The following is a 15,877-nucleotide window of genomic DNA, read 5'->3' on the forward strand; positions in this document are numbered from 1 at the left end:
CCCCTCCCTGATGGACATCTACTCCTCTCGATGCCTCAGCGGAGCTCTAAACATCCTCAAGGACAGCTCACATCCTGGTTCCCAGCTGTTTGAAATGCCCCCCTCTGGGAGACGCTATAGGTGTTTAAAAGCAAGAACAAACAGACTGAGGAACAGTTTCTTTGCTAAAGCCATCTCCACCCTGAATAGCCATATGTAACACCACATCACCAAATGTCCAATATTCATTTACATGCAATATACGATGTGCAATACTTACTAGCTGCAATATTCACTGCCTCAGTATCAACTTCTGCAACTTCTATTCACACATATTCTATGTGAAATACTTGTTTACGTGCATTATTAATCTGCAATATTCAATGCTTTCACTGTCAACTGCTGCTACTTCAATTATTTGCATTGCCTGAACATAGGACTACCCACATACATATTTCATACTATTTAGATTTTATACTTTTATTCTTGCAAGCCACTGTCGAGATTTTTACTTGTGCAATATTCAGCGCCTTCACTGTCAACTGCTGCTACTTCACTTCAATTATTTGCACTGCCTGAACATAGGACTACCTCATACATATTTTATATTTATTTAGATTTTATACTTTATTCTTGCAAGCCACTTTCGAGATTTTTTTACTTGTCCTGCACTGTAAAGGGAGATGCTCCACAATTTCATTGTACAACCATATAATGACAATAAAGGGCTATTCTATTCTATTCTATTCTATTCTACTGTTTTAGTGTGAACGTCTCCAAGGATGTGACTTCAGAAGCGAGGAGGAACAAGGCTGGCCGGCAGGAAAAGGAGCAGAGTTGAGAAGGGCAGAAAGGGGACCGTGAGGAACAAGGACTTGTACAAGTCGAGGAATCCGACCAGAAAATGCAAGGCATAGAAAAAGGCTTTGTGATTGTTGAAAGATGAGGCTCACATACTGGTAACACCACATCGATTGTTTGCACTGCCTGAATTATAGGACTATCTCATACGCATTTTATATTTATTTAGATTTCATACTTTATACATGCATGTCACTTGAGATTTTAACTTATCTTATTCTGCACTGTAAAGGGAGATGCTCCACATTTTCATTGTACAACTGTATAATGACAATAAAGGGCTATTTTATTCTAATAAGTTGTGATTGTATATAAAATTTATTAATAATGTATTTACAAATTATTTAAAATTGATTCTGCATGTTTTACTCAAGTATTAAGCTTCTGATGTGAAAACTAAGTGATTTATTAGCTGTTGAAAACTTCCAGTAAATAAAACTTTGCTTAAAAAATGCTATTTTGGGGGGAAAAAAACTTACTTGATATGTTAAATATTGCTACTGATCCTGAAAATATAGGTGATTATCTCTGCATTTGGTGATTTTTGTGAATCTAGTGTAAAATTTGGAATTTTATAACCATTTTAAGTTATATAAAAAATAATTAATCGTAGTTTTATAAGGGAACGACTTTGAATTTTTGATGCCACTGCTCATGGAGACTCATATATAGCTAGGGTAGGTGCTTGTTTTGGTTTTAGGTCGGTAGCAGCTTTGGTTTTGAAAATATTTGAATTTGAATTTTTTGAAAATAGCCCCCCAATGGATTGGCCCCGTTTCTCGTGTCATGTCAAGTATTATGAGGTCTATGGGTAGATATCAGTGACTTAATTAGATACATTTTTTTTTTTTTTTCGTTGTGACGTAATTTGTTTAAAATATGCGAATGAATAATAAACAAAAGTAAATAATAAAATTCGTTTTTTAAACTAAATATTAGGCATCATTTAATGATTCTAAGCCAAAAATGACAAAAATTTCGAATAACAATCTTTTTATGGCTGGGTTGAAATAAAAGCGGTCGCACAGCGTCTGTAAACGGGGGTCTCCAGGGTCAAACGGACAAATTAAAAATGGAAAGGAAAAAAAAAACTGGCTTAATGCGCCGTGAATCTGCAATGGCAGCATATAGACAAAGTTCAATCAAACACATTTGTTTTGGCTTCAAATACAGCAGTTTATTTTAAAGAGGGGTGTAAGAGCAGAAACTGCTCTTTCAGCCTTAAATGTATTATTGTTATTATGTCTGTGTTTTCCGCCATGGCTGAAAACACTCCGGTGACTTGAAGTTCCGCTCTGAGACCCCCAATTTGGCCAAACTTGAAATTGTCCTATGTGCATGTGTGATACATCAATTGGAAAGCTTAGTCTCAATTTTCTGGGGGAAGAACAATTTTGAACAGAACAGCATTTTGAAAAAAATGTATTTTTTTAAAAAAGCAAAACCCTAACTGGAGGTGAGAGCACGCGAGAGCAGAATTGCAGACGCCATGATTTTAGAGATATTATCGCGTACTTACCTCTTTTCGATCAAAAAACTCCATGTAGCATGTATCACAGAGTGTCAAGACAAAGCTGTGAATGTCCACATCTGGATTTTTGGGGGATTTTATGGGTGAAACATGGTAATATAACTGGTCGCGATGCAGAAATCTCAAACATCAAGGAGTGGTCGAGATGTTCTTTTTCATATATTTATATTTATATTTTAAACTTTTTTTTTTTTTTTTTCAATTTTTCTTTGTGTGGATCGATTATTTATCATCTAACATATCGGAGAAAGTGTGACAGTAACAAAAAAAAAATACAAGCGGTAGTTATGAGGTAGATATCTGTGACTATTTTACAGACGCCATTTTTTTAATTGTGACGTAATTTTTTTTAAATATGCGAGTGAATTTTTTTAAGTCTTTTTTTTTTTTAATTTTTTTTTTTTTTTAATGAAATATTAGACATCAATGATTCTAAGCTAAAAATGACAGACATTTTGAATAATAAATATAATTAATTACCTTCGATTTATGGCTGGGTTGAAACAAAAGTGGTTGCGCGACGTCTGTAAACGGGGATTTCCAGGGTAAAATGGACAAACGAAAAATAGTTCGGGTGCTTCATCCGCCATGAACCTGCTATGGCAGCATATAGACATATTGTTCTATCAAACACAAGTTCTTTTGGCTTAAAATACAGCAGTTTCTTTTACAGAGGAGTGCAAGAGCAGAAACTGCTTTTTCAGTCATGTCCGTGTTTTCCGCCATACACAAATATAATTACAGCTGTCAAAATTATCGCGTTAACGGGCGGTAATTAATTTTTTTGATTAATCACGTTAAAATATTTGACACAACGCACATACCCCGCTCAAACAGATTAAAATGAAAGCACAGTGTCATGTCCACTTGTTATTTGGTGTTTTGTCGCCCTCTGCTGGCGTTTGGGTGTGACTAATTTTATGGGTTTAAGCACCATGAGCATTGTGTAATTATTAACATCAACAATGGCGAGCTACTAGTTTATTTTTTGATTGAAAATTTTACAAATTTTATTAAAACGAAAACAGTAAGAGGGATTTTAATATAAAATTTCTATAACTTGTACTAACATTTATCTTTTAAGAACTACAAGTCTTTCTATCCATGGATCGCTTTAACAGAATGTTAATGCCATTTTGTTGATTTATTGTTATAATAAACAAATACAGTACTTATGTACAGTATGTTGAACGTATACAGTATATCCGTCTTGTTTTATCTTTCCATTCCAAAAATAATTTACAGAAAAATATGACATATTTTATAGATGGTTTAAATTGTGATTAATTACGATTAATTTTTAAGCTGTGATTAACTCGATTAAAAATTTTAATCGTTTGACAGCCCTATTTATAATATGTGCTCCCGTTTAGTAATATGTGGGTACAGATTTGGTAATCAATGGGCACAGTGCACTAATCTGTACCCTCAGTACAGATGAGTAAACTGGATATGGTCTACGAATCCGTGCCCACAGTTTAATCATCTGTGGGTACAGTAGTAAACAACAGTTTAGTAATCTGGGGGTTCAGTTGACCTATAAAAATGATATTTTCTACCCTGGCACCAGGGGCGCCGTATAGGGGGGAAAGTGAGACTGATTCTAAGGGCCCATGCCCTGATGGGGGCCCACAAAGAAAATTAGAACATTAGTTCCAAAATCCTTAGCAATCTCTGCATACTAAAACGGTTGTATACTGTAATGTATACTGTAGTCAAGGGCGTAGGTTTGGTCTCAACATTGGTAGGGATGATATTACAGCATAACCTGCATGTACACTTTTTGCTCAGGATGGGACATTAATAGTACCAAACAGATTGGGTGAACGGGGGTCAGGGCTACATTTCTCACGAATATGAACGTAATTAATTGATACACTAAATCAGGGGTTCTCATGACGTTGATCACGATCCACCAGTCAATCACAAAGCTAGTGTGGGTAGCTCCCCCTCAAAAATACTTTTTTTTTTTAAGTACATAATTGTGATTGTTGTGTGGATGTTGTGTTGTGTGAGCTACGTACGAGGTTATGCAGCACCGCTCTCTCTCTAAGCAGCTTCTTGCTAATGTTTTTCTAGTTCCATAGTTGCCAGCAGAGGTTCCTACATTTCTCACAGTTTATTTAATGTTAACAGTAGAGAATACAAAGAGAAGGACACTTCTCTCGAAGCAGCTTCCTACTTGAGTTTTGCAGGTTAGCAAATTCACACAGTTTAATGTTAAGCTAACACTGATGCAGGTTGGACCTACAGTAGCAAAATTAATGGTGTGTTCCCCACTTCCAAAACTGATGTCTTTTTACATTTCTAACAGTGGCTGCTGCAGGGTGGAAAAAAACTTCTCATATCTCGAATATCTAATGTGAGTGTGTGTGAGGGTTAAATCATCAGCTAATCAAATGTGCGTTTAGGTGGAAAAAATGGACCGGCACATTCAGCAAGTGAAAAAATGTACATGTAAATCTAAACATAATAATAATAATTCACTTAATAATGGTCGGGTCAATTACAACAATTACAACATATGGGAAGACAATATGAATAACCTATATAACTGAAGTCATTACATAACGCAAATAAGGTTGCTTAAAAGTTGATGGGGACAATTTAAGCATCCTGAAAAGTTGGTCGTGTTTTGTCCCAACCATCCCTATGCAAACCTACGCCCTTGACTGTAGTATAGTTAAGTTCAAACAAAACATTTATTCTAAGTCATCCATTATAGTATTTGCTTTGAGAATATTTCTAATAAAAATGTTTAGATTGTAAAAGATGGCCTTCAGTACATTTCTTATAGATGATATCAGTCTATTCATTATTGCTCTATACGCTGTATGTTTACTAAGCTTGAGAACGATAAACCGATGCGACCGGATATCCGGTTTTACAGGTGAGAGATACAGATGTATCGATAGTAAAGTTACCATTCGACAGTAATTAGCCATCAAATATTCAATGAACCGATAGTAGAGATAGAATTCTGCTATCGCGAGCACAAGAGTCGGCTTCTAATGCCTAGTTCAATGCATTGCGTAATATGATAATAATTTAGCTTTTACTTCACATGCTTCGCTTGTGTCATTCATCACACAGCGCACTTAGATTGAGACCGCACGCATGATATAATATGGACAAGCACTACTCACAGTCGTGGTTGCCTTAACTTCCCATGCATTTCGGCAGAACAGCTACTAGTCGCTGTCATTACCCGATCGTCATGGGCGTGTCATAACAACGCGAGAGCTAACGAAACCACTGCAACGCACGCTCCGTAGCATTTTCTTCACAGCCCAAAACGAAACTAGTAGTGGCAACGAAGCAACATGCTAAAACAATGGACAGTGTGATCATCGACGCCAGCGACGTGCAACGATTGATTTTCAACGCACCCAGGAAAACAAAAGTCGGACTTTGAAGTGATGAAGGCAGCCAGATCTGTTCGCATGGGACAGAGCTTGTGTGAAGTGTGGAGCGGTACGGAGATGGTGAGTTTTTAACCCTGAAAAATAACCCACTACAATGGTGGAAAGGGCGGCATATTGTTTCAACGAAACGCAGTCTACTTAAACATGAACATGTGGATTAATTGATCTTCCTCAAGAAAAATCTGCCCTTCAAAAAAGATATGGACAGTGATGAGGAATAAAAAATGAGGAAGCACAGGCAAGTGAATGAATTTGCTGTGTATTAGGTTAAAGTAATGATTATTGACCTGTCTGTCTAAAATGCCATGTTTTTATTCCCCCAATTATACCAGTCGTAAAGCATAATTTATTATTTATTCATGATAACACTAGCAGGTTTCATTCTTTTTTTTTTTCTAGAGCTCCTGCATATAATTAATATTTTTTGTTTGTAAGATGTTTACGTTGAAAGTTTGCACTTAAATTACTTACCTCTTGTGTTAAAAACACCAGGAAATACAGTAATTGAATTACTGCACTTTATTGTTGTCTGTCACTGGAGTTTTATTTTATTATCAATCCCATCCAACAAAATGACGGTCGTATAGTAAGCCATATTTTTTTTTCATAAAAAAAAAAGATAAAACATAACATTGGTATGAAATTTTGTTGTTTTAATTTTGCTATATTAGAAATGTGGTCTTTTTTATATGTTTAAAATACTGTACAAACACACACAACAAATATTTACTATCGTATCGTTTTCACTCTGTTGAACCGTATCGTTCTTAGGGCCCAAGTACACCGCATGCGTGATCGTTGCGGTTCCGGTCCGACTCCGGTGAAAAATAGCGCCAATCCATTCCCATTATATCCTATTGTTCAACGTATACCGGCCGCGTCAGTGCTCCGGATTGACTGCGAACCACCTCCGGCGTGCCGCATGCCTGCCGGATGGTATAGGCTATTTTCTATTTTTGCCGGACACGCATCCGACAAAATGGGCGGAGCTGGGCCTGAGGTCAAAAGCCCAGGTGCCTAATCACGGTTTAAACATGAGCGAAGATGGATGATGAGCGCTTCATCATGGAGGTGGAAAGTCACAAAGTGATATACGATGCAGCAGATCGTTACTATAAGGACACCATTAAAAGCGAAACTGCAAAGTGTCCTATTATGTGTGTTTTTCTGGCAATGATATCAAACACACGACGTGCTAAGCAAAAAAAAAGCAGCGTATCTGGAAGTGGTTCCACTGCAGAAATTCTCGTGCCCCGCGCACAAACAATCTCGGTTTATATACAGAGTCGAGGGGGAAAAGTACGAAAGAGAAAAAAGAGACACCCATAAGTTTCGACCTGATGGTCTATTCAAGACGTTTCTCCTTCTTTCCTACATTTCACTTGACTCTTAATAGAAAAAACAACAGTTTGCGCTGGGCACATGAATCTGCAGTGTTGAGACACCAATTCCAAGTACGCTGTTTTTTTAGTTCGTATCATATATAATTCCCTATCCATTTTATAAATATGACAGATTATTTATCAGTTGTTTATAACAGCTCTATGAGATGTTATGTGCCATAAATTTTAAATGTGCACAAAGATATAAATGCACCGACACAACCAAGGGCATAATAGCCCCCCTGCACGGAGCCCTGATCTCAACATGATGCAGTCAATCTGAAATTAAGAGACAGACACAACTAAAATATTGTAGCGTCGCCGGTGTTGTGCCGACCGGGGCTGTCATCGGTGGGTTAATTTATGTACCAACGCAGGGCTGTCATTGGTGTGCTGGTGCACCAGCCCGACGCTCCGATTGGTGGACTAGATAGCGTCAGTGTAAATGCAGTGGAGAGAACAAGTATTTGATACACTGACAATGGGAAAACCCATTGGCAGTGTATCAAATACTTGTTCTCCCCACTGTAGTTGTTGTTTTTGCATTGGTGAGGTGGCGGGAAGTTAATAAAGAAAAAGAGGAAAAAGGCGTTGAAGCTCGTGTGTTGTTTTTCGCGGCCAAACTTCCGCTTCGCAAACGTTACAATATCAATATGCAAGGAAAAAAATGTGCTCTCTCTCTGCTTCTCTGATGAGTACATACTACAGACTCCGTGTGTTTGTCGTTGTTTTAAATGGCACATTATCGCGCGCGATCACGCGAGAGCTCACGAGGGGACGGAGTTGGCGGACCGCAGCCGTGCAGCAGCCGGTATGATTTGCCTGTTTTTGACGGACTGCGTGGTACGCAGTCAACACTGAACCGGACCGGAACCGCAACGATCACGCATGCAGTGTACTTGGGCCTTTACACTGTATCGAATCGCATCGAATCGGTTGGCCTTAAAAATGTATCGTTTTTTAATCGAATCGTAACCTGTGTATCTAGATAAATATCGAATCGGCTTCATGCCAGAGATTCCCAACCCTAATGTTTACATAAATATATTTTCAGCTTAAATTAATGAAGAAAATGCACAAATTAGTGTGTAAAGATTCATCAGAAAGAAGGAAATTACGTAGCTGATACTCTAAATTTGTGTGTGTCCCCCGGCACTTTTGGTGGGGCCCAAATTGATATCTTTTCGTGGGGCCCAAAATCCCTGGCAGCGCCCCTGCCTGGCACTATTGGGGCTCAGTAGTTTTACTCTAAATTGAGCATTTAAACCTTTTTAAAAAAAAAAAAAATTTTTTTAATTTAAATATTCTATTTCTATTTGTACAAGTGTACCTACTGAAGTCTCCAGAGCGCATTCGGGGGAAGGGATAGCAACTGCGCTGCGTGTGACGTCAACGCGCAGGAGCGAGGGGGCGAAACTGCAATAAACACACAGGGCGTCTGCGCCGCCTATCTAACTAGGACAATAAAGTGCAAACGGTATCAATGCTATAACAATGGATGTATCCGATATGCTTCTCATCAAACTTGTCCTCTTCGCCTATTTGCTACATGACACTCAAGGTGAGTGCGCGCGTTTTGTTAATGGGGGGAACCTACGCGTATAAAATATGTGGAGAAAGGCTTTGCCGAAAGGCTGCCCGGTTAGCTTCTAGGCTAATGTTCGGGATGAGCGGGGCCTGCTTGTTGTGAAGGGGACTGCACCCTTTTCACCGCGTTCTTTCTTGAAAGCGATACTCGTCGGAAAGTCGTGCGCACATTCGTGCGACGCGTTGAAATATGAGCACGTTTTGGGTGTTTTCCCGCGTGTTGTCACCGGTCCTTTCGCTAGTTTTATGTTGTATTTCGGTGCCCGTGTACCCGACGTCCATTGTTGGGTGAAGATGAGAAGCCGACTGGCTGCCTTCAGCGCACCGTTAGCTTGAGGCTAAGCCTCAATGTTGCTGTTTTCCTTGAATACAGTCGCCGACAAAGTCGTTCTACACATTTTACGCGTCACGTTACATTTAAACAATTTATACGAAAGTTCTTATTTAGTTTGTATTTTGTCTTGTGACTATCCACACTGGTAAATGGCTATTATTCATGAGCTAACGGGAGAGATACGATGCTACATAAATCAACTCTAGGGCGGTTTGCTATTAAAATGGTTTGGGTTATCGATACTTTTTCATGTTAAAGTGTTAGAATTAACTGCTCTTGCGTGCGTTTTGGTGTCAAAAGACTGACGCCTCAAGCATCTGTACAGTTTTACTTTTTTAAAAAAATTTTTTGGTCCAGAAAAAAACAACAATTTCCTGTCAGTCCATTTGCCTCGATTCACCCATTGCGGATTAAAGTGACATGAGTGACCGAGAATACGCGGACACAAAGAAAAACACGTTTTTTCCCCCTGGAAAAGACATTATTTTAGTTTATATTTGATTAAAAAAGTAAACCTTCGTGACTTTTGTTCTTAACTCGTTCACAGCAATTGACGCTTGTAGACCATATTACACCGGTTTTTAAATTGTTACACTGGTTTCCAGTGAGTTAAAGGATAGACTATAAAATACTATTGCTCGTCTACAAAACACTTAATGACCTCGGACCAAAATACATGCTTGATTTGTTAGATTCCTATGAAACATCTAGACCCCTAAGGTCGTCTGGAACGGGTCTCCTGTATGTTCCAAGAACAAGAAGCAAGCAGGATGAGGCAGCATTTAGTTATTATGCTCCTCACCTCTGGAACAAGTTACATGAAGGTCTGAAGTATGCTCAAACTGTTAGCTCCTTTAAATCAGGGCTAAAAACGTTTTTTTTTTTTTTTTTTTAGCTCAGCATATCCATAACTGTCTATATATTTCAATCTGTTTGCTTTCTTATGCTTGATCTCCATTGCTGATTTCAATTATTATTATTAGTAGTGGTAGTATTTTTTTTTCGAGAGCAAATGCGATTTTTTGTTTTTACGTTCTATTGATTTAATGTGATTTTTATGATCTTTATGTGATGTAAAGCACTTTGAATTGCCTTGTGTCGAATTGTGCTATATAAATAAATTTGCCTTGCCTTGCCTTGCTAGACTTTCAAGCCAGTTGATTTGGGAGGCGCACATTTCAAATGGCTTGGATGTCTGTCGACGTCAATGGCTGCCAATTAGTAAATTTCCCATTGGTGAAGTGTTTAAATGTACTTCTATTGAGGGTGTGATGATGCCTTGAATCTTGCTACATACCTGTGCATCACTGTGGCGTCATCTACATTGTGTTGCAAGTCCTTCAGCCAGTTTACTCAATCCATTCATTCTCGATACTTATTTCTTACTTAGATATGTGGGGGGGGGGGTGTGATATATTTTATTGGTACAGTGACAGTTGAAACCCTTATATTTAAAAAAAAAAAAAAAAAAAAAAAAGTTACCTTAAGTAAGTTCTATATGTGGGCTCCTTTGAGAAGCTCATTTTATGATTGTTGTGAACATTTTGGCATAAGTCATCAATGACGTCTACCTGCCTTCCACATAAGTGAAATAATTGTCTTTTGTTTTTAGAAATTGGAATTTTTCAAAATAGTCACGGCTCTCGTCCTCACCTCAATGAAAAATTTATTGTTAACACCTAAATTTTTCATAATGCACGAGTGGTGAAATAGCTGAAGCTCAGTTTACTTGGAACATCTTTTACATTGTTACTCTGGATGATGGAAATTCTCTCTCTCATCCGTAATTACAGGGAATCACATAGTGCTTTTACTGAAAATACCTCCTGTTGGTTTCGATCTGTTACTATGAGCCTGCAAATTCTTTGCAGTACTCGGCAAATAGTTCCATCACTGTCAATTTGTGCTGCACAATTCCAAGAGTTGCATTGTTTTGTTTTGTGCGAATGGAATTCAGGCAGCATTTGGAGTGCGAAGCAGTGGGAGAAACTGGTGGAGGTGCTCGAGCAATATTCTCCTTCATGCCCACCACCCACTCTTTATGTGGAGAAATAATTATACTCTGACATTTGGGTTTGATATTGAACACAGCCATGACAACATTTTACATTTTCCCAATTTTTACATACACTACACAGGGTCATTTTCCTGTATTTTTGGGCTTGCATGTCTTGTGTCTACCCAGTTTTCCCTTTGACAAGATATATACATGTCACATAGCTTAAATGCTTTAATGTTATTGCATAATTTGTCATTTGTGTTCATCTTGACAATTTAAATACACCTTCTTACACGTAAAAAAAACTGATTTATTATGTTAGTAGTTAGTTTTCATGAACATGTATCTGAACGATGACACTCTTTAGGTCTATAAATTGCCAAACAGTTTGTTTGGTGGTCAATTGGCATAATATACTCTTTGACTCACTACTGCCTTTAGCATCTTAGGAGCAGGGGTGAAAGTGGCTAGAATTTCTTTCCGGAACTCCCTGACTGAAGGTCGCCACAGAGCCAGAATTATTATTTTTATATGTTTTCAAACCTCCACTGAAACCACTGAAATGCAGATAAAAATGCTTTTGGTACAGTTATTCATATAACACATACAAACAAAAATAAATTTCATTCAAAATTGTATTTTTTTCAATAATTTGCTAAATAAAGGTTAACAAAAACAGCAGTAACTCCAGCCTCCATTTCCTAATTTCCCTCCCCCACATTTCCAAAATGCAAAACTTCAATTTTAACTACTTAAGAACATTGGATGTACATTAAAATTGAAGCTAATGTAAATGTTTACTTTTTTTTTTTTTTTTTTTTTTTTAAATAAAGATATAAGTAACATACAGTACTGGCCAAAGGTTTGGACACACCTCATTCAATGCAACAGAAATGAGGGTCCCAACCCCACTGATAAAGCAATAAATTCCACTAATCAACCCTGAAAAGGCATACCTGTGAAGCAAAAAACCATTCTAGGTGACTCCCTCTTGAAGCTCATCAAGAGAATGGCAAGAGTATGCAAAAATCAGTAATCAGAGCAAAGGGTGGCTGCTTTGAAGATACAAAAATATTTTATGTACATTTTTAAAAATTATTTAGTTTTTCCTAAGTACATAGTTTCACACATGTTCATTCATAGTTTTTTCACCTTCAGTGAGAATTTACAAAGACACTTGATGAGTCTAAATATATGATTGACGGTAGAAACAATAAATAAGCCTCTTCAACTCTTTCCTTTCTTGAAGAGCTGATTTAAAAAAAAAATTATTATTTTTTTGCTATTGCAAAAAACGTGCATTTCAACAAATCAGCACTAACTAGCTCTGCAGATCACATGCCAGTATTGTGGTGTAAGGCGTTAGAACTACACTACCCAGCATGCAGTGTGATTACTGTTTGAGTCACATGATGTTATGTTGAAGGAAGTTCAGTCTATACTGTACAACTGCCGCAGGTGAAACCAAAAGTGTTTATTAAAGGAGTCAGCGTGATTACAACGCCTCGTATACTTATTAGAAAAATAAGCTAGACCAGGGGTCCCCATCCGCCGGGCTACGGACCGGACCGGTCCGCGGCACATTTGCTACCTGGCCGCACAGAAATAATATTTTAATAACGACCGCATTCTGGCCGAATTAACTTTGGCCTGTGCCCCAGCTTAACACATCAATATCCCCGTCTACTCTAGATATAATACTACAGTAGAGATTAGAATGTCGTCATAGAAATCCATTGATTGGACTGCAAGCAGTACATCTTGTTTCGTATATATATCTACGTGCGCTTGTCCTCCATAATAACGTATGACTAGGCCCCAGGCACAGCACATTTGTTCCCCCACACTAGCGAAAATGACTGGAAAACACGTCTTTGGAGAGGTTTTTTACAGCGAATATGGGCAGCTGATGAGCCAGAAGATGAGCCTAAAATCTCGAAGACCCATGAACTGCGAAGGAGTGGATTCATGACTCGTTTGTGAATAAATCGAGTGATTCGAGCAGGTCTGTGCAACAGGAGGATCAGCTTGTAGAGATCGGAAATGACGGCGACCTTAAACGTACATTTGAGACTATTAAATAGTCATTCCGGAATATCCTGACAGCGCGACGAGAACACTGAAAACTTTGCTACAATTTCCAACATCGCATCTTTGTGAAGCAGGCTTCTTAATTAATGCTTAACGACACGGCGAAGGCGTTAACGGTGAGAGAGCGGTGTGCAGCTAACATGGCAGGGTAGGTCTGAGGAGAACTTTTGTCCATCAACGATCAAACGTAAGTTAATATTCCTGTCTTTAAGAAAGTTTGTAGTGTTTACTTTGGAATCGCTGCATTCGTGGTCATTTTTAATGTTACGCGCATTCGCAGAACCGCATAGTTGCTAAGGGTTTAACAGTACATCTATTTGTATTGAACCGTTTGGCTACGTGGTGCCTGGTTTGGAACGGAGGCGTACCGAACGAGTTTGACGTAATGCAACCCTTACTTTTCAAGGCTGTGAGTTGATCGGGTTACGGTTTCTTTGTGTAGATTATATTTACTCCCTCTTCTCTACTATAATGAGGACCAACACGGTAGGACAGTATAACCCAGAAATGTCAACGGTGCGACAACGTGGCCGGCACAAGAACGCAATGAAACGCAGGCGTTAAAGTCAATAAGCCAATGCACGCCAGTCGCAATGCGGCCGCGTGTTAGATGCGTCCCAGAAGCGGCTCAACATGACGCACGCGAAAGGAACGGCAGAGTTTATTATTTGACGCGAGACACGACCCCCTTGCGTCATTACTACTACCGGTAGCTAGGATCGGGCAGACCGGAAGTCACTCGTGTAATAATACGGTGGATCCGGTCCATTTTCAAACTAATATGCAATCGTAACCCACTTTTTGAGTCCATCAGATCTCTTGAGTGGTAGATCGGGGCACAGTTGACTTGTCTTTGTTGATTTACTGCTATCTTCTCTGCTATAATAATAACCAACATAGCCCCGTGTTCAATACAAAACCCTCCTACCACAACAAAACAGGTAGGAACTAATATTCACATAGGAACTAAAGTTATACAACATAAAATATACAATATAAATGAATACTACATGTAAATATAAATGTTCCTATTGTTGAAAGCACAAAGGTGTGTAATAAACAACTAGCACGTTTGAATTTTGCATTTTGTTTTCTTACTGTACTGAAAACGAACCGAACCGTGACCTCAAAACCGAGGTACGTACCGAACCGAGATTTTTGTGTACCGTTACACCCCTAATAGTTGCTGTTTTTTATGGGTTGCAAAATTTGTCAAAACACCGGTCCGTGAAAAAAAGACCCAAATCACACCGGTCCGTGGTGCAAAATAGGTTGGGGACCCCTGAGCTAGAAAACATGTATGTCAGCCAATTGAACGGACAACGGAGTCCAAGGCAGTGATGCCACTTGTCTGACTCCGTTAACTGCAGCAGCTAGGGAAGCTCCGTGCCGTTCGTGGAATAAATAAATAATAAATATCGGTGTAAACGGATGATGCTACTCAACCACTTAATTATGCTTGTTGTGAACACTTGTGTATGTAAATCTTACGTTGGTAGATTAGGTCGTTTTCTTCTTGGAGAGGAGATGTGTGTGTGGCAGCATGGTATTTTTTATTTATTTATTTTTTTTAACAAAGGGTTTTGACAGTTGCCGTCATATTTTCGGGATCAAAGCACAGTACGCGGGAATGGGGTTCCGGCCCCGATTCTTATGCCGGAACGCTGTTCCAGCCCGTTCCGGCCCACTTTCACCCCTGCTTACAAGTCTACTTCAAGAAACATTATACTGTAGTGTTTGTCTTCCTGTTTCCCCTCCACACAGGGCACTATAGGAACCCCCTCAACAAGTACATCCGCCACTATGAAGGTCTTTCCTATGACACAGAGCTGGTACACAGCAACCACCAGAGAGCTAAGAGGGCACTCTCCCACCAAGACCAGTTTCTTCATTTAGATTTTCATGCTCATGGAAGGTTGGTATACTTTATATGACTTTTATTTGTACATACAGTATGTCTTCCTCATCCCCCATTATGACAAAAATCTATGTCTACATTGTTGACATTTAATAGGAAGTACCGGCAGACTTGCGAAAGTGTAAGAGAAATCTAAGGCTCATTAATTAAACAACAGACAGGCTCAGTGTCTAAAGGTTGGTTCGGTGACACTTAAAATTTTTGTCGTTGATAACTTTAGAACACAATAAAATCATAACAGCTGATTTCCTGTCGAGTCAAAACTTTGGTTCCTGTGTCATAAATGGAAGTACTGTTTGACGTGATGAGCAAAAAGCAGACGCCTTTATAAAAAATGATTCAACTTGGAAATAGGGTGTGACTGCTGAAAGTGCTGAGTTTCAATACCAATAGATGGAAGTAGAGCTGAAACGAATACTCGAGCAACTCGAGTAACTCGAGTTTAAAAACTGATCCGAGTAATTTTATTCACCTCGAGTAATCGTTTATTTTGACAGCTCTAAGCATCACGTTTTGCTCGGACTACTTTTAATGCGGGACAACGCGCTGATGTCACGTGCGTAGAGGAAGAAGCAAAAAAAAAAAACTTACTGCAGCCGACAACCGCTACAAACGACGCCGACGTTGCTAAATACTAGCCCGCTCATGCTACGTTAGTTGCAGGTGGCGTCCAGTGAGTCTCATAGAGATCACATGTATGTTGAACTAGATGCGCAATGACAGACTAGGCCGCGTCTGGGCAGCGTTAGCAAACAGCCGCCATCTTAAAG

General features: G+C 38.9%; 1 protein-coding gene and 1 pseudogene across 1 annotated transcript in view; one reads left to right on the plus strand and one right to left on the minus strand.

Annotated features, from left to right (window-relative positions):
* LOC130915901 (protein mono-ADP-ribosyltransferase PARP6-like) overlaps positions 1–15,877 on the minus strand; it is a 35,002-nt pseudogene that overhangs the window by 16,646 nt on the left and 2,479 nt on the right.
* The window catches only part of LOC130915899 (disintegrin and metalloproteinase domain-containing protein 10-like), a 37,197-nt gene continuing 29,891 nt past the window's right edge, over positions 8,572–15,877 (plus strand). Inside the window, exons 1-2 of the mRNA XM_057836094.1 lie at positions 8,572–8,739; positions 14,954–15,104. Of these exons, the coding sequence (XP_057692077.1) occupies positions 8,673–8,739; positions 14,954–15,104 (218 nt within the window). The 5' untranslated portion in view covers positions 8,572–8,672. The remainder of the gene's footprint in view (positions 8,740–14,953; positions 15,105–15,877) is intronic.

This window comes from Corythoichthys intestinalis, chromosome 5, assembly GCF_030265065.1.
Source record: "Corythoichthys intestinalis isolate RoL2023-P3 chromosome 5, ASM3026506v1, whole genome shotgun sequence".
NCBI classification, from domain to species: domain Eukaryota; kingdom Metazoa; phylum Chordata; class Actinopteri; order Syngnathiformes; family Syngnathidae; genus Corythoichthys; species Corythoichthys intestinalis.